The sequence below is a fragment of the Lactuca saligna genome, chromosome 3, assembly GCF_052625555.1.
Source record: "Lactuca saligna cultivar CGN05327 chromosome 3, ASM5262555v1, whole genome shotgun sequence".
Taxonomy (NCBI): domain Eukaryota; kingdom Viridiplantae; phylum Streptophyta; class Magnoliopsida; order Asterales; family Asteraceae; genus Lactuca; species Lactuca saligna.
The window spans coordinates 122,118,410-122,142,642 of NC_136419.1; the positions used below are offsets into that span (position 1 = coordinate 122,118,410).

Here is a 24,233-nt window from a genome sequence, read left to right on the forward strand (position 1 = left end):
TCTAATCACCCACTGAGATACAAGAATGATCCGGACAACTTAGCGAACTACCCAGCAGTAGAATTGGAAGACCAGACTTGTCACTCTGGAGGGCTCCGGTCTTATTCTTCCAGAGGTAGACGGATTGTATCTTATGTACCTCGACTATGGGGGACTCATTAAGATTTCAAATGGAAATCATTATCTTTGCCTCGCATGAATGTGTGGGCTAAGCAAACGCAAGGAATGATTTACCTTTCAGAAATGGACCGAGATCCGAATATCAACAGTTTCGAGTGTTAGAGAAGGATGTCCCGAAGACTACCTTCTGAACTCGATGCGGACACTTCGAGTCCGTAGTGATACCCCTCGGATAGGACCAATACGCCCATAGCATTCATGAGCTTAATGGGTAGGTACACCATTCATACTTGGATCAGTTCGTCATTCTCCTTGTAAATGACTTACTTATCTACCCTCGTAGTAAGAAGGAAATCATAAAGAGCACCTACAACAAACCATGGAACCAATATGATCAGAGAAACGTTACGTAAAGTTATCTAAATACGAGTTTTGGAATTGAAGAGTCAAAATTTCCTAAGACACACTATTAGTGATGTGGAAATTCTTGAGGACCCTTGCAATTTATCAAAACCGTTGAGAATTTGTCAACACCAAAGACGTTGTCGGGAATTCGTCAAATTTTAGGTCTTGCAGACCTACTATAGTAGTCCATTTAGAACTCCTCGCAAATTACGGAACTTCTTACGAATTTGACCTAGGAGGGAGTGGCCCTTGACTGGGAAGAGAATCAAGAGAGAGAAAACCTTGGAACTCCAGGCGAGAGACCAAATTATTTTGGAAGTCTCACTCTGGGAAGGCTTAATATGCTTAGTAAAGCGTGGAAAGCTAAATCCAAGATAGTTAGGACCTCCAAGATTCTTACCAGAATCGGTCCTGTAACTCACAAACTCAATCTATACCTCGAGCTCAGTAACGCACATTTTACCCTTCACGTCTCGAAATTGAAAAAGTGTCTGTCATTTAGAACTCTTGTAATCCCACTCGACGAGATCGAGATCAACGAGAGCCTCAACTTCGTGGAAGAACCAGTAGAGATCATGGACCGAGAGGTCAAGCAAACGAAACAAAGCCGTATCCCGATAGTGAAGGTTCGCTGGAATGCCAAACGAGGACCTGAATTCACTTATGAGCGCGAGAACCAATCAATTAGGAAGTTTACCCACCTCCTTGCTCAATTTTTCATACCTACTCCTTTACATAAATTCTAATTTCGGGACGAAATTCCCTTTAACGGGGGGATGATGTGACAACTCGAAATTTTTGTTCGGTCAAACCCTAAAGTCAATCACTTCAAATTATAAGTCAAGTTCATTTTTATTTGTTGTTAGCAAATTTAAAGTTCGTTTGATTATTTTAATAATTATTCTTTAAACGAGCGGGTGAAAGGAAGTGCCGTCTCGAGTCTTGAAATTTCAAAACCGCAAGTACCACGTAGTTAGGAAATTCACGGCCAAACTTTTATGTTTGGGCCGTAAATCCTTCCAAAACCGTAAACTCATGCCTTAAGCATGAGTTTACTCCCCAAAACACCTCACTTCTTTCTTGCAATCTCAAGAGCAAACTCCAAACGCTCTCAACTACCATCCCATCTTTCACCCGATTTCCCAAAAACATCTCCAAAACACCAAGAACACACACTAGTGTTCTTGGACCTTAAACACCCAATCGAGCTCTGATCTTGACCATTGTGTGTGTTCAAGTCCTCACTTGACACCTAGCACCTTGTCCGATACTTCCATCCGATCCGCTCACTACAAGTGAGTTCATACCCCTTAATTAACCTTTTTAAATGTTTTTAAATGCTTTGTGGGGGGGATATAAGTTGAATCATGCTAATTATTATATCAATCACATGTGATTAATAACTAGCATGCAAATAGATTTACTACACTTTTAGCGGTTTTACCAAACAGATTACTTCAATTGACTTTCCAAAACACTTTTACTAGTTTACAACTCTTTATCAAACTATCTTACATACTAAATGTTTCTTTTCAAAACTCTGCTACAATTGTGTTTCCAAAACAAAGGATTCATTATACTTTAAACTGTTCTTATCAAATAAATTGTTTTCATACTATTTTACAAACTGACATCAAGTCACCCTTTCTTAGTTCTTAAACTCTTCAAAGGTTTTTACAAAACTTCTTTTATACTTTTATATTGTCAATTGCATGCCTAGATATGTATAGTTATATAAGTAATGTTTGGAGGACTTAGGAAGGCTAACTCGCCTTATTTCCTTTTCCCCGTTGGGATGTGGTCTGGTAGGGTATCGGGTATCCGTCCGAAGGTCGTTTAACTATTAATTATATATCATGTGTACATATATAGTCATAAAGGTTCTTCAAGTCAATTCAATACCTTGGGTAGCAAGGGTATACTTCCATGTTCATACGTACAAGTTATATTACTAGTAAGCTACAATAAGCGTAGTTTAGGGTTTTACTAATACTAATACTAGAACAATGAATCATACAAAGAGTTAGTTCATACATGAGTCATAACTTATAGTGATGAGAAACAAACATAATACATAGTGATGAGAAACAAACATAATACTTAGTGATGAGAAACAAACATAATACATAGTGATAAGAAACAAACATAATACATAGTGATGAGAAACAAACATAATACTTAGTGATGAGAAACAAACATAACACTTAGTGATGAGAAACAAACATAATACATAGTGATGAGAAACAAACATACAGGCTAGACATAGGAAGAACATACAATACAGCTAGCACATACATTACATTCAGTTATGTGAGCTATTAAACGAGTCATGTACTACCTGCCATGACCGTTTTTGTATCCAAAATCTCCTTAATTAGGGAGCGTATGAATTTGCGTATAGATCTATACTGGATTGACTATCCTACACCTTGCTGCTCGCTACAGTGGGACTTGCAAGTCTACGGGTGCCAAATGTCATTTCTTACGGCGTCTTACATCGTTGTTTTATTATTGATTTGGTAGCAGGATACAGGCCGATCACATGTTACTTTAAATTTCATTTGGTTTAAGGTAGTTAGTACAGCAGTAGTCACTTATTATAAAACTACAATACTTTATTATTTCCCCATTACATTCACTTCGTGAACATTCACATGATGCACGATAATGTAAATACTATATTTTTGGTTAATGATAGTTAGATTTGGGAAAATACACACTTTTACAATAGACACAGTTAGATACTAGATGCCTTGGTAGAAGGCTACTTTCAATATGAAGCATAGGATTTACTAGGTTATTCAAAACTTTTACATACTCAGTCTTACAAATACATTCTTACAAATACATTACTACAAATATAGACACTAAAATACTTATGATCTCACCAGCTTTAAAGCTGATACTCTCTTTCAAAATAACTTGTATCCTCAGGTCAACAGTAGACAAGTACCGATGCAAGGTTTAGAGTAGATGGAGCTCGTTCAAGACTCATCTTTCATTTCGATTCATACTTTAGTGTCTATTAAACATGTCAGAACACTTATATTAAAATTATATTATTAATGCAATGGATGATGTTGTTGCTTGTTTACTACTATTCATTGTTGTGATACTGAACATGACGTCCTCCGCCCCATAATGTTTCTGCCGTTCTCGGTTTTGGGGTGTGACAGAAATTGTTTGTCTTCAGTGCTATTTAGGTCGAAGCGTTATTGATGTTTATCAAGTATTGAAATTGTTATATCTCATTGACTGTATATCTTTGAATCGAGTCATTGATTGATATAAAAAGCTTGTCACATGATTTCTCATATGCCTTTGTTGTTCCTCTTTGCTTATACCATATTGATGTATATATATGACATAACGTTATATTGTATCTATTATTGAACTCACTAAGCGTCACCGCTTACCCCTCTCAGTGTTTAACAATTGCAGGAAATAAATAAGTAGTATGGTAGTATACTGTTAGAAGATTTAGAATAGTTTGTAATAGTACTTTTGTATTTTGGTTTATGTTTGTATACAATTACAATATCCTGGGTAGTTATGTAAAATATTAAAACTTAGTCAGATTGTAGTCAGTCGTTTGTAAACAAGTTATCAATGTAAAATATTATTTGTGAATATGCATGTAGCATGTTTTGGAGTAATAATGTAGAATTTATGAGAGTTTGGGTCTTTCACTTTATTATGTGTCTTTTTGTGACATGTTCTTTTCTCCCATGTATTAAGAGACAAAGTGGAAGTGAAAGCACATAACTATAAGTAAAGAGACTAATACATCTTTTATCCCACATTTCCATAGAAACAAATTAACTAAGGGAATACAAACATTTATAAGTAAATTGGCTAAAACATTTTCTCTTATGTATTTCTTCTTTTGTATTTTTTATTGTAATCGAGATATCAATTGCAACATTCCAGGCCACTGTCGACCAAAATTTTTTTGGTAGAATTCTCTATTTTTTTAATTTTTTTTCTACATTTTTGTTATGTCCTATAGTGGTATAATATAAAATGATGACCTTATTTAATGAAAATGTTATTGTCATAAAATTTTAATTTTTCTAACCACTATGAGAAGCCTTAAGAAGATTAGATATATATGTGAAGCAATGTAGGACAAAAAGGAAAAAAAATTCAAATTAATATGGTTCAAAATAAATCATTTACCTTGAACCACATTGATTTGGATGACATCCTTTATAATATTTATATAAATAGATATAGATATATTTCATACCGATTAGGTCTTAAATCAAGATCATATGTAAGTTTTTCAATTTTGACACTTTTAGTTACTTTATCACATTTTTTTCCTTTTAATCTTATATTTGGTCTTATAAACATCTTGATAACCTTAAAATTCTAATGATAACTTGTTTTATATATTTATATCTATTGTTTTTAAAATTTTAAGTTTATTTTATTTACCAAAATTATTTTACCATTAAAAATGTCAAAACCATTAGGCTCAAAATAATAATGTTACATTTTATTTACTTATTTTGTATTTAAAATAATATATAATAGAAATATATATATTAGGATATTGATTGAAATAACCATTATAGAATAAAGGGTGTAACTAATGAATATATTTACCTATTTAAAAATCAACCTAATTGTTCATAACACAACATTTCAAAGTAATAATATTTGTTCTGAAGTTGGCGAGATTTGACGTAATGGTAGTCGAGAATCCGACATGCCCACAATTAGACTCATTACAGACTATTAAAGTTGTTACAAACTAGTCGAGAACATTCCATTCGAGGCTTCTTTAATGTTGATTTCATTTCATTAATACCATCTCATTTCAAGGAATTTCTATTAACCCTACTCCAAATTTGTTTCCATTCACGCCTATTTGTCAAAATTGTTTTGTATAATAATGTTATATCATTTTTACTTTGTTATTTGTATTTTTTCCGTTTTTTCTAAATAGGTCACAAACAAAAAACATCGCAGATGTCGTAGAATGATTTGTCGTATTTCAGACCTGTTCTTCATATTCTCAACCGAAATACATATTATTATTTAAGCATATTTAGCTTCAAAGTCATATAAACTTAAACCTGACTACTCAGTTAGAAACTGGTAACCATTGGTTCCGGAACCGGTTCCAAACACTAAACAACCGTTGTAACAATTCCGATTTTGGTTCCAATATTCTAAGAACCGTCGTTTTCATTTCCGGTTCGATTCAAATATAGAAGGTACCTGCCTATGCTCACCCTAACTATGAGCATGCAAACTTAATCATTTTTTTTTAGTATTTAACTATTTTATATAATAACTTTAAGTTTTAATACTTTTAAAACTTGAAACTAAATAAAAAAATCCTTTTGAAACTTTGAGATAAAAATTTGTTTTTATAATAAAATGACCACTAACAAATATTAATAATATAATTTAAAAGCCACATTATAATCTAAGTTTGAAAGATAAAAGAAACAAATTAGTTATATCATACAAAGGAAAATGAAAGATTAGATATGTATGTGAAGCAATGTGAAACAAAAAGGAAAAAAATTCTAATTAGTATGGTTCAAAATAAATTATTTACCTTAAACCACATTGATTTGGATGACATCCTTTATAATATTGATATAGATAGATATAGATATATTTTATACCGATTAGGTCTTAAATCAAGATCACATGTAAGTTTTTCAATTTTGACGGTCTGAATTATTTTATCACATTTTTTTTTTCTTTTTAATCTTATATTTGGTTTTATAAACATGTTGATAACCTTAAAATTCTAATGGTAACTTGTTTTATATATTTATATCTATTGTTTCTAAAAATTTTAGTTTATTTTATTTACCAAATTATTTTACCATTAAAAATGTTAAAACCATTAGGCTCAAAATACTAATGTTACATTTTATTTATTTATTTTGTATTTAAAATAATATATAATAGAAATATATATTAGGATATTGATTGAAATAACCATTATAGAATAAAGGAGGTAACTAACAAAAATGAATATATTTACCTATTTAAAAAATCAACATAATTGTTCAGAACACAACATTTCAAAGTAATAATATTTGTTCCGAAGTTGGTGAGATTTGACGTAATGGTAGTGGAGAATCCGACATGCCAACAATTAGACTCATTACAGACTATTAAAGTTGTTACAAACTAGTCAACAACATTCCATTTGAGGCTTCTTTAGTGTTGATTTCATTTCATTAATACAATCTCCTTTCAAGAAATTTTTGTTAACCCTACTCCAAATTTGTTTCCATTCATCGCCTATTTGTCAAAATGGTATTTTGTAATGACTTATATCATTTTTACTTCGTTATTTGTATTTTTTTTGAGTTTTGTTTATATAGGTCACAAACAAAAAACATCACAGATGTCGTGGAATGATTTGTCGTATTTCAGACCAGGTCTTCATATTCTCAACCGAAATACATATTATTATTTAAGCTTATTTAGCTTCAAAGTCATATATAAACTTAAACCTGACTACTCAGTTAGGAACTGGTAACCATTGGTTCCGGGACCGGTTCCAAACACTAAACAACCGTTGTAACAGTTCCAATTTTGGTTCCAATATTTTAAGAACCGTCGTTTTCATTTCTGGTTCGATTCAAATATGGAAGGTACCTACTTATGCTCACCCTAACTATGAGCATGCAAACTTAATCATTTTTTTAAGTGTTTAACTATTTTATATGATAACTTTAAGTTTTAATACTTTTAAAACTTGAAACTAAATAATAATATCCTTTTGAAACTTTCACATAAAAAATTGTTTTTATAATAAAATGACCACTAACAAATATTAATAATATAATTTAAAAGCCACATTATGATCTAAGTTTGAAGGATAAAAGAAACAAATTAGTTATATCATACAAAGGAAAATGAAAGATTAGATATGTATGTGAAGCAATGTGGAACAAAAAGGAAAAAAATTCTAATTAATATGGTTCAAAATAAATTATTTACTTTAAACCATGATTTGGATGACATCCTTTATAATATTTATATAGATAGATATAGATATATTTCATATCGATTAGGTCTTAAATTAAGATCACATGTAAGTTTTTCAATTTTGACAGTCTTAGTTATTTTATAACATTTTTTTTTCTTTTTAATCTTATATTTGGTCTTATAAACATGCTGATAATCTTAAAATTCTAATGGTAACTTGTTTTATATATTTATATCTATTGTTTTTAAAAATTTTAGTTTATTTATTTACAAAAATTATTTTACCATTAAAAATATCAAAACCATTAGGCTCAAAATATTAATGTTACATTTTATTTATTTATTTAGTATTTAAAATAATATATAATAGAAATATATATTAGGATATTGATTGAAATAACCATTATAGAATAAAGGAGGTAACTAACAAAAATGAATATATTTACCTATTTAAAAAATCAACCTAATTGTTCATAACACAACATTTCAAAGTAATAATATTTGTTCCGAAGTTGGCGAGATTTGACGTAACGGTAGTCGAGAATCCGACGTGCCCACAATTAGACTCATTACAGACTATTAAAGTTGTTACAAACTAGTCGAGAACATTCCATTCGAGGCTTTTTTAATGTTGATTTCATTTCATTAATACCATCTCATTTTAAGAAAATTTTATCAACCCTACTCCAAATTTGTTTCCATTCATCGCCTATTTGTCAAAATGGTATTGTATAATGATCTTATATCATTTTTTACTTCCTTATTTGTATTTTTTTTTAGTTTTGTCTATATAGGTCACAAACAAAAACATCACCGATATCGTGGACTGATTTATCGTATTTTAGACCGGTTTTTCATATTCTCAACCGGAATACATATTTCAGATTGAAATATGCATTTTCGAATCTATTATGTGTGCGCCCATAATATTATTTTTATACTAACATACTTGAAGTTGACACATTTTGTGGTTTTTTGTGTTAATATAAATTAGGAATACTCAAAAATGTTTGTTCACTTCTAATTATCTAATATACCAACAGCTGGGCTTTTGGTTGCCATTAGTCCATTAGCATAATCCTTAAAAAGGTGAAAATGAACCCTAGACATGAATTAGGGCAAATTTTTGTGTACTAAAGCCCAACTATATAAAAGGAAATGCTTGATCCTTGATTGCCAAATATACACAAGCCCATTTTCGAGAAATTCTAGTAGATATATAAAGCCCCTCATATTATGAAAATTATATAAATGGCGTCACGTAAATTAGATTACAATTACACGCACAATGCACAAATTTCTTCACCTCTTTTTTGTTGTTGTACCTCTTGGTATCTCTTCTCAAACTGGTTTGTTTTTGCTACACAAGTAATTGTTGTTTCGAAACTTCGATCTAAAGGTGATACAACTTGTTTGATTTCGTTGGGTGCTTAGATCTGCCCAATTTCCCTCCTTCGAGGGTTACTTCACAGGTTTAGCCTTTTGTAATCCTTATAATTTGTTGATATTATAAAACAGATTTAGTCGGTGCTATCTTTGCAATTTGTTTGTGGTTTACGCTTATCTTCAAACAATCTTGATTTGTGGTTTGCTTTTGCAGATATGAAACGATTACGAGATGATGTATTTAGTAACTCTCAAATTAAGCGACCTTTTGGTTCATCTCGTGGAGAATCGTATGCTCCAGTCTTTAAATTCTTTCAATTTCGTGTTGTTATTTGTTAAATTCTTCGTCTGGTTGTGTGGATTATTCATGTGTTGTGATGATTCGAGAGGCCTGTCTGATCTTATTGGTTTATCTGCTTCATGCAAATATGCACTTTTTGCCTAATTGCCTTTGAATTTGAATCTGCTTGTACTTTTATGGGGTTAGTTTTGAATTTGGTGGATTCACCTGCAAAAAAACGCATGATCAGGATAACTGGCTTCTGAAATCACATCTAGCACGAACTATGGTTTGACTTGTTCTTTTTGACTTTTATTTGTTCAGCTATAGCCTAATAAACCTCGATGATAAGTGATAAGTTTATGCTCTTTATGCATGATAAATTTATGCCCTTGGTAGGGTGTTTTTCTTGTCCTTTTTAGGTTTTAGGGCTTATGATTATAAGATTATTAGATCAGCTAGTGGATAGAGGGATAGAGTAAATTGGAATCTCTTCCTATGAGTCATGGAATCTTATTCATGAATAATTAGATAGAGCATTCCATTTGATAGTATCTCCATGAAATCATATAGGATTTGTCCCATATCCAGGTGTTTGAATGTGAGTTTCTTAATTATATATTATTAAAAGGGTTGATTTTCATTTTTCTTCTTCATCTTGAAGATACGGCCAACCCCAAATCCCTGGAGGAGGGGGAGGAGGAGGAGGAGGAGGTGAAGCAGCAGGAGGGGTAGGTGGTGGAGGAGGTGCTAGTAGTGCCCAAAAGCTCACTACAAATGATGCTTTGACATATTTAAAAGAGGTTAAGGACATGTTTCAAGATCAAAGAGAAAAATACGACATGTTTCTTGATGTTATGAAAGACTTTAAAGCTCAAAGGTACATAAAAATCACAATGAAATGGTAGTTGTTTTCACATCAACGATTCAACATGCACCTCAATTTGACATTTTACCTTATGCAGAATTGATACTACTGGAGTCATAGCAAGAGTGAAAGAATTGTTTAAAGGGCACAATAATCTTATTTTTGGGTTCAACACTTTCTTGCCAAAAGGCTATGAAATTACAGTTATTGAAGATGATGAGGCTCCACCAAAAAGAACCATAGAGTTTGAGGAAGCTATAAGCTTTGTAAACAAAATAAAGGTGAAATCGATAATTCTTATGTCTAACAAAATAATATCTTTTGTATATGTATACCTTCTAATTTCTAACCCTGTTCTTCTCTTGTTCAGAAACGTTTTCAAAATGATGATCATGTTTACAAGTCGTTTCTAGACATCTTGAATATGTATAGAAAGGAACACAAGGGTATCAATGAAGTCTACCATGAGGTAAAATTCTATACTCTTTTCTACACCTATTTCATGTCACAAACTCACAATTCACATAGAAATATAATCATATATTATAATCTTATATTACAATTTACACAGGTTGCCACACTTTTTGATGATCATCCTGATCTTCTTGATGAATTTACAAGATTTCTACCTGATGCTTCTGCTGCTGCATCTGCACATCAAGCTTCATTTCTAAGGCAATCTTACAACCGATATGATGAAAGAAGCTCAGCTATGGCTCCTTTAAGGCATACACAAATAGATAAAGTAAGTAGCTTTTTACATTTGTTCACTCTTTGTAATCTTTTATTCAAAGGACTAAATGTGTATATGTTTTTAGCAACGAGGGAGGAGAGATAAGATTATTCCTCCACATGGAGAGCGGGACCCAAGTGTTGAAGGTCATGAAATGGAAGATGATAAAACAATGATGAAACTTCACAAGGAGCAAAGAAAACGATCTGAAAAAGAAATCAGAGATAGAAGAAATCGTGATCAAGATTTTAAAGAGCCTGATATTGATGCTAATAGGGACATGAAACATCTTGAAAAAAGAAAATCTGCACGAAAAGTTGAAGATTTTGGAGTGAATTCGGGTTTAGCTCCATATGATGATAAAGATGCTCTTAAAAGTTAGTTAATTTCTTTTATTAGTTGAGCAGTTTTTAAATATTTCAATAAAAAAAACTTATGGGATTTGTTTTTTATAGGTTTATATAGCCAAGAATTTACTTTCTGTGAGAAAGTGAAGGATAGATTACGCAATACAGATGATTATCAAGCTTTCTTGAAGTGTCTACATATCTTTAGCACTGAAATAATTACAAGGAAAGAGTTACAGAGCTTGGTATGTATTTTTATGCTTGTTTTTTGTTTCCTTGATCTTTCATTCTTAAAATTTTTTAAACGTTGAATTTTTTTTCTTGTTTCAGGTTTCAGATTTACTCGGAAAGCACCCAGATCTTATGGAAGGATTCAGTGCATTTCTGGAACGTTGTGAAAATATAGGTCCCCCCCCCCTCTTTTATTTTTTTTACATTCATAAGTCTTTTATGTTATCTTTTTTCACTAATACATACGTATATGTGGCTTTTTTTGACATTCATGAGTCGTTAATGATCTTTTATGTTATCTTTTTCACTAATACATGCATATAGGTGCCTTTTTTTTTGACATTCATGACTCTTTTATAATCTTTTATGCTATCTTTTTCACTAATACGTATATATTTTTTTTTTCAGATGGATTCCTTGCAGGTGTGATGGATAAAAGTATGTCTTTCTTCTTTCTTGTCTGGTTTTTGTACTTTTGTTCATGTCATCTAATCTGACATAACATGTAACATGTTATGAATTACAGAAGCTTTATGGAATGAAGGGCATGTCTCAAAATCAAGTAGGATAGAGGAGAAAGAGAGAGAACATAGACGTGAAGCTGATGCTGCAAAAGAGGACATGTATAAAGAGAAATATTGGGGAAAATCAATTCAAGAACTTGATCTTTCCAATTGTCAAAGATGCACACCTAGTTACAGACTTCTCCCTGATGATGTAACTCTTTCTTTCTCTTCTTTCTTATTTGAAAGATCATATACATCATTTAATTGTGTTTTTTTTTTTTGGTCTTTTTTAGTATCCAATACCTTCAGTAAGCCAAAGATCAGAGCTTGGATCTCAAGTACTTAATGATCTTTGGGTATCTGTAACTTCTGGAAGTGAAGATTATTCCTTCAAACACATGCGTAGAAACCAGTATGAAGAAAGCCTCTTCAGATGTGAGGACGATAGGTAAACCCTAAAAAAACCCTAATTGTTACAACTGTGTGAGTTTTCACATCTTATGTATCTGTTTCAAACTTTTTCAATGATGATTTTTTAGGTTTGAGCTGGATATGTTATTGGAATCTGTGAGTTCAACATCTAAACGTGCAGAAGATTTGTTGAACAACATCAACAACAAGTCAATCACTACAGAAGGACCCATTCGTATTGAAGAGCATTTCACAGGTGATTTTGTAATAAAAAATGGTGAACTTTTTTATTTATTTATATAATTTGGGATTATGTTGAAATGTTGTGTGTTTGATATGTAATGTAGCTCTTGATTTGAGGTGTATTGAACGTTTATATGGTGATCATGGGCTTGATGTGATGGATATATTGAGAAGAAATCCATCTCTTGCATTACCTGTTATATTGACTCGATTGAAACAAAAACAAGAAGATTGGTCAAAGTGTAGGTCTGACTTTAACAAGGTGTGGGCTGAAATATATGCAAAGAATCATTACAAATCATTAGATCATCGTAGCTTCTATTTCAAGCAACAAGATTCAAAGAATCTCAGCACCAAATGTAAGTAATCTTTTTTTTTTTTTTTCTTTGCAAGATTTTCGACCCAACCTTTCATTCATTAGTCAATACATTTACAAATCTTGTTCAGGGGATGTGTTAGAAATTTAGAATGACAATTTATTGTTTTTATTTCTTTTGAAAAATATTAGGTGCTTGGTTTCAGTGATTTGGATATCAAGTTTTGATTTTTGACTCAACCATGTACTACAATAAAAAATCTTTATCATGATTTTCTTTAATATAATGACCTTTTTTTTTATAACACACTACCAAATTTTCTTTCAGGGTATGTATGCATGCACATACCCTGAAACAAACTTAAATTCTTGATTTTGTTGATTTGGGTGTCATCAAGTTTTAATTTTTTTAGGAAACATTCGATTTTTTATATATTCAAAGAGTCTTTTTTGTCTCTGGGTATCATCAAGTTTAAATCTTTTTAGTAAACATTCGATTCTTTATATATTTAAAGAGTCTTTTTGTCTCTGGGTATCATCAAGTTTTAATCTTTTTAGTAAACATTTGATTCTTTATATATTTAAAGAGTCTTTTTTGTCTCTGGGTATCATAAAGTTCTAATCTTTTTAGTAAACATTCGATTCTTTATATATTCAAAGAGTCTTTTTTGTCTCTGGGTATCATAAAGTTTTAATCTTTTTAGTAAACATTCGATTCTTTATATATTCAAAGAGTCTTTTTTGTCTCTGGGTATCATCAGGTTTTAATTTTTTTAGGAAACATTTGATTCTTTATATATTTAAAGAGTCTTTTTTGTCTTTGGGTATCATCAAGTTTTAATCTTTATATATTTAAAGAGTCTTTTTTGTCTTTATAAACAGCATTGGTGGCTGAAATCAAAGAAATAAAGGAAAAAAGCCAGAAAGATGATGATGTTGTATTGAGTATTGCGGCTGGAAGTCGTCACTACATAGTTCCAAATCTTGAATATGAATTCAAAGACAAAGACATTCACGAAGACTTATTAAAACTCATAAAATATTCATGTGAAGAAATCTGCACATCAAAGGAACAATTAAACAAAGTCTTAAGGCTATGGACCAGTTTCTTGGAGCCAATTTTAGGTGTCCCTTTTCGCCCTCAAAACCCTAATTCTGTTGAAGATGCTGAAATCTCAAGCCATGGTGTTATTGTTACTCCCAAAACTGAAATTAATGGAAATCCAGATGCTGATTGTGATAATGGGGCTCAAACTACATTACCTGATCAAGATTCAAACAAGAACAGTTTGGTCAATGGAGATGGTTTGACTTTGACCAAGGAAGAAGACTTAAAGACCATGGTGAATGGAGATAAAGTGTCAAACTCTAATGGAACATGGGGTTTGGATTCTGGTCCTGTAGATTTATCTGGTTTGTAATCTTGACATTTATGATTTCTATATTTTTGTGGTGGAGGGTAATTTTGGAAATTTGTTTTCAGGGCGTGAAGCAAGTACTTCTAGACCTAATAATGTTAATGAGGATGCTCATGAATCCAAGTCTAAGATTGACAAAATTCCTTCATCACAGGTAAGACTTTTTTCATTAATGATTTACAAAATTAAAAAAAGGGCAAAAAAGTAATTTAGTATATTTTTGTAATCTACAGCATCGGGATCTCATAACAGCTGCAAACGGAGGAGGTTTGAATGAAGCAGCTAAAATTGAGAAAGAAGAGGGCGAATTATCTCCAAATAATGATTTTGATGAGGGCAATTTCGTCAGATATGGAGATAACAATTCACACAGGGGTGGTGGTGGTGGTGGTGATGACGAGGACAGTGTGAATGTCTCTGAGGGCGGCGGTGATGTCTCCGGCAGTGAGTCAGCCGCCGATGATTGTTCGCAGGAAGATCATGAAGAAGGTGATGATCTTGATGGTGATGGTGATGGTGATGGTAAGGCGGAGAGTGAAGGGGAGGCTGAGGGGGTGGAGGAGGATGGTGGTGGTGGTGATTTGACGATTTTGCCCCCGTCTGAGCAATTTTTGTCAACTGCAAAGCCATTAGCAAAACGTGTTGCAGCTCCTTTATGTGATAATGGTGAAATAAAAGATTTGCATGTCTTTTATGGGAATGATAGCTTTTATGTCCTCTTTAGGCTTCATCAAGTAAGAATATTCAATATTCAATATTTATTTATTTATTTTTAATTTTAATTATATATTTTTTTTTCAGGTTTTATATGAAAGGCTTTTATCAGCAAAACTGAATTCAACATCTGCTGAAACAAAGTGGAGAAGCTCCAACAAGGACACTTCCTCTCCAGATCTCTACTCAAGGTCTTTTTTTTTTATTATTTTTTTAATTCTTTATTTTCACTTGAATTAAAATCTTAAATATTTACAGATTTATGAGTGCTTTATACAACTTGCTTGATGGGTCAGCTGATAATGCAAAATTTGAAGACGATTGTCGTGCAATTTTAGGGAATCAATCTTATGTGTTATTCACTTTGGATAAATTAATTTATAAACTTGTCAAACAGGTAATAAATTATTATTATTATTATTATTATTATTATTATTGTTTTACTTTTACTCACATTTGGATTTGGATTTGGATGCAGCTTCAAAGTGTTGCAGGTGATGAAATGGACAACAAACTTCTTCAATTATACGAATATGAAAAATCAAGAAAACCAGAGAAATTTATTGATTCTGTTTACTATGAAAACGCACATGTGCTTCTTCATGATGAAAACATCTACAGATTTCAATGTGTAGGTTTTCTTTTCTTTTCTTTTCTTTATTATAAAATATTGGAAATAAGATATTTATTTTTATTTGCAGTTGACCGGTCCCACGTCTCGTTTGACCGTTCAATTGATGGATGATGGAAATGAAAAGCCTGAAGTGGTTGCTGTTTCTGTGGATCCTCATTTTGCTTCTTATCTTTATAAAGATTTTCTTTCTGTTGCTCCTACAAAAAAACAATCTGGCATCTTAATGAACAGGTATCAGTATAGTTTTATGTGAGAAATAGCTATGTACTTTCTACTTTTATATTTATTTATTTATTTATTTTTGTAGAAATAAAAGAAGATTTCCGGATGTGGATGAATCTTCGAGCATAACGGTTGCCATGGAAGGTGCTGATGTGGTGAATGGATTGGAGTATAAGATGTCTTGTAGCTCATCAAAGGTATCAAAGGGTATTTTGGTCATTTTTGATTGATACAAAAAAAATAAATGTAGCATAATTTGACATATAATGAATTTTGCAGATATCATATGTGCTGGATACAGAAGACTACTTTAGAGTAAGAAGAAAACAAAGAAATGTGACATCATCATCTTCTTCTTCACATAGTCAACAAGCCAAAATAGAAAGATTTCACAAATTCTTATCAACAGCTTCAGTCTCAGTTTGATTCTCAAATACAAAGGTACATAAAAAAACAAAAAATCTGTTAACTTTTTAGCTAAATTGGATATATGGTATGTTGATATTGTTGTTGTTTTGAAGAAATTTAGGTGAGAGCAAATGGGAGCGCTATGTAAACAGATGTTTGTGAAGATTTTATATATAAAAGAAAAGAAAAGAAAAGATGTTGGGTTGGGGTTGTGTAAATATGGGGGATGTGGTCAATTTAATCGAATGTTGTGAAAGTTTAACGTTGTTTGTAACATTAGAAGAAGAATCGCAATAGAAGGATTGTTGTTTGTTTTTTTTTAAGGTTGGTTGTTTGTGGTTAGTTGACGCCGTGAGTCTTTGAAGCTCTGCTTTCTGTTAGGTTGGGCTATCTTAGATTTGTACAGAGCTTAGCTTACTACTACTACTACTACTACTACTTTTTGTCTTTTTTTTTAACTGTTGGTGACACAATTATTAATAGGGTGTAAGTTACTAAGTTGACATATTTTACTAGTCTTTTTCTTCTTTTGTATGATTCATTTGTGGGTATATAATGATAGAATAAGATTGTATTTTTGGGTAGTTTTTATTTTGGAAAATGTATTTGTGAAGTTATGCTGTTAAGATCAAGACTGTTTTCATTTTGCAAGATCATAGTTGTACGATTGGAATGAGTTACTTAAAACATGAGTAACTAACATCAACCACCACTGGACTAATATTCAGATCCTACAAGCTTTAACTTTGAAGTAGTTTTTACAAAAAAAAAAAAAATAATATAAACGTTGATTGGGCACTTGAAGGTATAAGACGTGTTAATCTCTTACATATTAGACATAAAACTTGGTCGCCAATTAAATGAATATCACGAATGCTAAATGAGACAACGAGTCCCACTTATTGGAAATGATAAATAAAAGGTCACGTGGGTATCAAATATGAACATTTTAGTGAATATCTAAAATTACAAATGTAATTATCTAATCTAATATAGCATGACAAATAATGTTGTTGGTGCAAGTATTTCAACTTATCCTTCTCTCTCATGTTTTGATAATAACAGGCATTGAACCTAATTCTCTCATTTTACTCGAATTGTGCACGTATTTGAACTGATAAGAGAATAAGCGGTATATAAGACATCAAAGAAGAAATTGTGCTTCTAGTAGACCTTTGCCTAAAAAATGCTTCCAAGTGAAACGATTTGTAAGCCACAAGATGAAAGATATATTTAAGAGAAGACTCTAGTCCAAACAATGAATTCAAAATCACCATTGTGTTACTATATACTTCACATATAGAATCAGTCTATCCATGGATGGAAGAATACATGTCATTTCCTATTTACCCCATTTTATTATGTAATTTTTAGCTATTTTTATAATTTTTTTTTTGATAGAAATGGACATACAATCCCGATCCTCTTAAACCATCACAAGATATGTAACTGATTTTGACATGTTAGCTCGTCTCAACTGTTGAATTGCCATCTCTAATAAAGAATGTCTTATTTGCATAAATCACATAAAACTTTCTTTCCTTATACAATTGATATTTCCAAGAAAACGTGTTATTATGGGTTTTCAAAAGCTAATTTACTAAAAAGTTGGTAAAACACTTTCTTTTGAGAAATTTAATAATGACTCATGAATCATGATTTTTTGATGACTACTTCAAATAGTTGTGGGTCAACATTTGTTGGCTTGGTGCCGTTTAAAAAGTCAACCTAAAAATCGTCAAAGTTGACCACTCCAAGATCAAATTGAATGAAAATCTCACCTATTGCCAATTTCTTCGTAGAGCTCCACTAATTATGTATTATTATTATTATTATTTTAAATAGTGTTTAATAAATGTATTACCATTACAAATATTTTCTATTTTTATACTACAAGCAAAAGTTCATGTATCCACCCTTCTAGATATGCCCCTAGTTTGTGACCGGACTAGCTTTTTAAGACCATTGATAAGAAGGGCATTTACATCATTTACACACACAAACCTCTATCCCACCTTTTTTGGTTGGATAAAATTTTGTAATTTTTGTCCCCTGACTGACATCATGTTCAGTCCCAGTCCAATGCATTTGACAGACTAGCTGAAAAACTAATTTTTGCCTGATACTGATAAGTACTGGTAAGAGCTACCTGATAAAGTAATAACGTTTGGTAAAGATGATTGGATAAGCTAGATGAAAAATGTAAAATAACATAAAATAAAAATATCAAGAAATGAGCATATAAAGGTATACTTGGAAAACTAGTGGAAAAAGACCCAAGCTTTTTAAAAAAGCTAGCTTATCAAAACTACTTTAGTAGTCTCACCAAATACTACATTTCAATAAGGTAGCTTATGCACACCAAAAGTCTGATTTTTTATGTAAACTTATATTCATCAATCGATTTAAATTTACTATTGTAGGCCTAAGTGGATGGAGGATGAGTTAAATTACATGATAAATACAATCAAGAACATGGCATTGAATCATGGCTTGCTTGTAGTAATCTTAATAAAGTATAAACAGTAAATTTCAAAAAAGGAAAAGCATATACAATCTTTCTACCTTGTTTTATCTTTATCACAAGTCACAACAACCCCACTGCACAACTCAGATGTAATCTGTTCTCCAACCCTCTCAAATGATGCCCCATTAGCATACACCTACAAAAAACCAAAATTTGTTAAAGTTTAATTTCATAATCATACATCATAGCTTTTATGAAATGTTTTCACTAACCAGAAAAGCAACTTTGCTAAGTAATCTCGTGAAGTCCCAATGGTGTCACAGAAGTTATCATTATCATTTGGGTAATTTTCTTGGCTTCCTATGTCCAAATTTTCTGTTGTTTCTTCCTTGAAGAACTTTCTTGATGTACACTGTACAAGTTCTTGTATAACCTCTTCAACCTCTGAAGATGATGGTCTTGATAGTTCATTCACCTGATCAAGAAAGATGGATGATTTGGTTTTCAATCATCAGTTTAAGAAGGAAGTGAGTGATTAGATTAGGGTTAATTGTAAATTTGTGGTTACCATGTCAGGATCCAATGATCGCAAGTACTTCAATAGATCATTGTCACTTTCTCTTGTGTTTTCAATTTGCATATTCTCCTGCTTCCTACCATGCAGTTCCTGAGAAGAAAAGGTAACGAAAATTGAAATCACCGTTAAAGCTGATTCAAGCTCTATGATAGCATAAGCAAAGTCACACATAGTGTCTCACCTTTTTGGCTGTAGATAGCTCTGATTCCAACTGTTGGATGTAATTCATGGCTTCAGGAGTCAAATCACCCAAACAACTTTGTAGATTTAACCTCTCGGATTCCTCAGTGCAACATTCCATCACGACACTATCACATAAACATTCACTTTTATCGACTTTCTCATCTGAAACCTCATTATCCTCGCCACAATTTTGCTTTTTCGAATCATTAGAAGGAGAAATTTCAAAGTTTCTCATCAGCATAATCCGGTATTCAGCATTCCACAAGGTATACCTTCATAACAAACATCAATTGCAATCAATAACAGATCCAATTGACTAGATTAATCAAATGTAACGATTAATAAACAAAATCATAGTTACTTATGATTTACCCTGTGATTAACGAAGAGGATAATAAGAGATCAAGAGGACGTTTCGAAACTCTAACCATAACGGAGAACTGATCCGATGGAAGCAACCCTAGCATCGTAGATATGGTCTGCTTCATGGAATCCTTAGCGGAATCGGAAACGCCTTTAGAGATCACGGAAGTATCCAACGGCTCGATCTTCTTCAACATGTTGGCGATGACGGAGAATTCACGATCGAACGAGACGGACCTGCGTGTGGACACAAACTCATCGGAGACGCCACCGCCATCTACTCCGGATATAAGACAGCTGACGATAGCAACAGGACCTGGACGTTTCTTGGAGGCGGTGATGGCGGAGAAGGAAGGCGGCAAGGGACGGATGAGGAGGTGGTGGGAGTAGGGCGGTGGTTGGTGGTGAAAAAGTGAGATGTCGGCGAATCGAGAGAGCAAGAAAGCCCTGGAAGAAGCTGCCGCCATAAATGTCTCAGGCGAAGCTCTCGAGCGAATCTATCTTCTCTATCGTGTATCGTCCACAACTAATCCCTTTGCTTGTGTTTGTTTGCTTGTGAATGCCAGACTCTAATACCATGCCCTTGTTATTTACATTATTTACATATCTGCCATTAGTCCTTTTCTATTAAAAGCATATTCAAAAGGATAATGACTTGAAAGGGTAACGTACTTTCAACTTTTGTCACATTTAGTCACTAAACTTTTTTTCGTTATCTATTTGCCATTGAACTATTGAAAATGTTCACATTTTACCTTTATGACCGGCTATTACCAGTCATAAGGGTAAAATGTGAACAGTTTCAATAGTTTAGTGGCAAATTGATAACGAAAAAAAGTTTAGTGACTAAATGTGAACAAAATCGAAAGTTTGTTTCCCTCTAAAAAGTTCAATGACTAAATGTGAACAAACTTCCTGTTGTATTATGTTTTAGGAAAATTATTTATTTTTGTTTAATTGTAGCAACATTTGTTGATGAAGAAATCTATGAAATAAAAAAAACAAAATGAAACATCCGGATTTCCAGGTATCATAATTTAAGTATTTTTCTTTTGAGTTAGGAAGAGAGACTCAACGAGTTGACGCCTCAACTCGTCGAGTAAGGTCGCGACTGATGACTTGGATTAATGAATGGACTCGACGAGTCGGTGAGGCGATTCGACGAGTCTGCGCTGTTGGCAGAAACCCTAAATCTTTGGGCCCGAGCCATATTTAAAGGAACTTATGACCTTCAATTGCGACTACTTTTCCTATAAGTGAGAACCCTAGCGAGCTTGAGTGTGTAGAGTGAGAGGAAGAGCTATCTTGAGATTTTTGGTGTGATAGATCTGGACCCTTCTAGGTCCAGAGAGACGAGAATATGAAACTTTAGTAGAGTAAACCTTGGGGTTCGAAGTTATGAAGCATAACCTTAACCAGCAATGTGATGAAATAAAATGATGAGAGATAGGTGATGATAGAAAGGTGATGATAATTAGGTAAATAGATGATGATGAATATGTGATGTAGGATGAAAGGAGATACCATAACCTTAACCAGCACTGTGGCGATGTAGTCATCTACCAGAGTATAGATGGCGACCACAGACTATTCTAGACAGCCTAGTGGAAACACCAGCAGGCCCATAACTTGTAGGTGATGAATTACAATTTCAGGCGATATTGTAACTACGTATTCATGCGATGCTACTCTAACCCCTTACTATGAATTACGAGTTCAGACGATGTTGTAACTATATATTCATGGGATGTCACAAATTTCGCATGCCAAACCAATGGTCATAATTCACATCAGTGAGAATGATCCATTTTTTTGTAAAACCAAAATCAGATTGGAAATTTTGATTTTTTATTTTGGAAAATGTCAAACCATTGGTTTTTTATTTCGGTTTTGGTTTTTTGTTTTTTTTTTAAAATATATTTTCAGGGTTTTGTTTTGTTTTTTTTTTATTTCATAGATTTCTTCATCAACAAATGTTGCTACAATTTAACAAAAATAAATAATTTGCTAAAACATAATACAAGAGGAAGTTTGTTCACATTTAGTCATTGAACTTTTTAGAGGGAAACGAACTTTTGATTTCGTTCATATTTAGTCACTAAACTTTTTTTCGTTATCTATTTGACATTGAACTATTGAAACTGTTCACATTTTACCCTTATGACCGGCAACAGCCGGTCATAAGGGTAAAATGTGAACAGTTTCAATAGTTCAATGGCAAATAGATAACGAAAAAAAGTTTAGTGACTAAATGTGATAAAAATCGAAAGCTCGTTACCCTTTCAAGTCATTATCCCTATTCAAAATCATAAACTGGGTGTTGCTATTCCCACCTAATTTATCGGTCAAAAACCACTTTTAGTGTCAAAGCCATTTTAACCTAAATTTATATTTTCAATGTTATTGTCTACGGATAAAAAAAAACATATATATTAAAAAAACATTAATTACCACTAATTTTATTTAATAAAACGACAGTTTTGTCTTTATTTTGCATTTAATATTCCTTTAAATGCTTAGTTGGTTAAGTAATAAAGAGGAAGTATTTTGGTAAAAATGTTATTTATTTTTCGAAATGGACTATTATTTTAAGACAAACCAACAGACGGTGTCTTTATTTAAACGATTTTCTTAACACCCCCATCAAACAATCACTTTATCAAAAATTTACGTCTTTACCCCTTCTAGTTAAAACATATTTTCAATTTATATCATTTTCTATTTTAAAAAATTACTTTTAATCCTTATTATATCAATTTAGTATTTATTGATATTTCAATATATATATATATATATATATATATATATATATATATATATATATATATAATTTGATAAAAATATTTTAGATACTTTAGTGTTAACTGTAGAAACAAAAAATTTAGAATTTAAAGATGATACAAAACCTTTAACAATAATTTATCGTGTTTGTTACAAAATTATAACAACTACACTTGAACCGAAAACACGTTTATCAAGTCTTAAAAATGAAACAATTATTTTTGAAGCAAATACTAACCATACCAAAGTCCACACACCAAAAAGGTTAAAATGGTCTGATATAACTCAATCATGTAACTGGAATTTACAAAATGTTATCGATCTAAAATCATTAGACTCTTCGAAACAAATCTCAAATATTATAGAATATAATGATGGTTCAGTAGATATAAATTTTTCTTCCTTAACATTTCATCATCCAGACTATCGACTTCTTTTATCCCAGAAACAAGTTCTTCAAAATCTTCGTTATCAAAGTCAAGATCTTTAAAACTAAAAACTGTTGACTATACTAATTCTATTCCCAAACCATTATATCAAGATGATCAAAATAATGGAAATAGTTTTCCTAGTCCTACTAAATCAGATTTTATTGATTAACTTCAAAATTTTAAACAACAAATATGAGTTCTAAAGTACAAATTAATTGTTCAAAAAATAATAAGCTTTGGGCTAATATATTAAAAAGACATTGGAAGATAAATTCTAATATATACAAAACCATTCAAGGTTTAGAAGAAACTAGAACTCATGAAGATTATAATTTATACAAAATACTTCCATATACAAATAAATATAATAAACAAATAGAAAAAATTTCTAGGCTAACGATAGGAATAAAAAAATACGAAAAATCACGAAGTCATAATTTAGAGTCAATAAAACATATTTCTTCAATCCTAACAAAAACAACCTGTTAAAATGAATTTCTCAAATTTAGAATATCAAGTTGACTTTGATTACTTAAAAAATATTGAGTATTACAAAGATTATAATAATAAAAAAAGAGTTTGGCACGAAGAAAATTTTTCATACTACTTAAGATTTCTCCATTTAGGCATTTGGGAATATTATGTTTTATCAAATAAAATTTATTCTCCTTTTTTTTCAATGGTTTGAGTTAATTTATGCCCCTAAACATAAAATACTTTACCCATTTAAAAATGATTCTATCACTCCCATTTTAAGAAAAAAAATATAAAGATATTATTTCTAATAAAGAAATTATTGCTAATTTTCCACCAAAATGAGAAATTATTATTAACGATATGTTTATTGCGACTCTTTTAGTTCAAGCCCCAAATCAATTAACTACTGGAAAGGGTCTTCAAAAAATTATTTACCAAAATAATTATGCAAACGAAACCTTATCTAGTATTACCGAGCATTTAGTTAAAGTTGAAGAAAAAATTTTCAAAGACAAGAATGATAATAAGCAAGATATGACAAGCGCTAGTAATATAAGTTTTGTTCCTTGTCAAATCGATGATAATTTTAATCTAGGAAATATGGATTTAATTAACGAATTAGAAAAAAGACTTTCAAAACTTCATATTTCAAACACTAACAATATTAATACTCTTACAAATGATGAATTTGAAAATATTGATATTAATAGTGAAACAAATTTTGAAACTCTTGCTCAACAATT

The 24,233-nt window shown here is 31.6% G+C and overlaps 2 protein-coding genes across 3 annotated transcripts; one reads left to right on the top strand and one right to left on the bottom strand.

Annotated features, from left to right (window-relative positions):
* Positions 1 to 8,758: 8,758 nt before the first annotated feature.
* LOC145037200 (paired amphipathic helix protein Sin3-like 2) lies at positions 8,759 to 16,739 on the top strand. Its single transcript, XM_078985807.1, has 24 exons — positions 8,759 to 8,966; positions 9,095 to 9,170; positions 9,825 to 10,040; positions 10,126 to 10,309; positions 10,399 to 10,497; positions 10,600 to 10,773; positions 10,847 to 11,138; positions 11,217 to 11,353; positions 11,439 to 11,514; positions 11,748 to 11,777; positions 11,866 to 12,056; positions 12,139 to 12,293; positions 12,385 to 12,512; positions 12,604 to 12,858; positions 13,698 to 14,228; positions 14,299 to 14,387; positions 14,467 to 14,967; positions 15,035 to 15,138; positions 15,206 to 15,344; positions 15,426 to 15,578; positions 15,649 to 15,812; positions 15,889 to 16,000; positions 16,083 to 16,244; positions 16,325 to 16,739. Exons 2-23 carry the CDS (start codon positions 9,097 to 9,099, stop codon positions 16,227 to 16,229), a joined length of 3,951 nt encoding a protein of 1,316 aa, XP_078841933.1. The 5' UTR covers positions 8,759 to 8,966; positions 9,095 to 9,096; the 3' UTR covers positions 16,230 to 16,244; positions 16,325 to 16,739.
* Positions 16,740 to 18,058: 1,319 nt separating this feature from the next.
* Positions 18,059 to 20,344, bottom strand: LOC145037201 (seed maturation-like protein). Of its 2 annotated transcripts, XM_078985809.1 has the most exons (6): positions 19,811 to 20,344; positions 19,437 to 19,710; positions 19,247 to 19,345; positions 18,951 to 19,153; positions 18,777 to 18,874; positions 18,059 to 18,360 (listed from the first exon to the last, which is right to left on the bottom strand). In XM_078985809.1, exons 1-5 carry the CDS (start codon positions 20,266 to 20,268, stop codon positions 18,799 to 18,801), a joined length of 1,110 nt encoding a protein of 369 aa, XP_078841935.1. In that variant the 5' UTR covers positions 20,269 to 20,344; the 3' UTR covers positions 18,059 to 18,360; positions 18,777 to 18,798. The 2 variants fall into 2 exon arrangements, with proteins under 2 accessions (XP_078841935.1, XP_078841934.1); XM_078985808.1 differs by lacking the exon at positions 18,059 to 18,360 and having other exon boundaries at positions 18,653 to 18,874.
* Between the last annotated feature and the right edge of the window lie 3,889 nt (positions 20,345 to 24,233).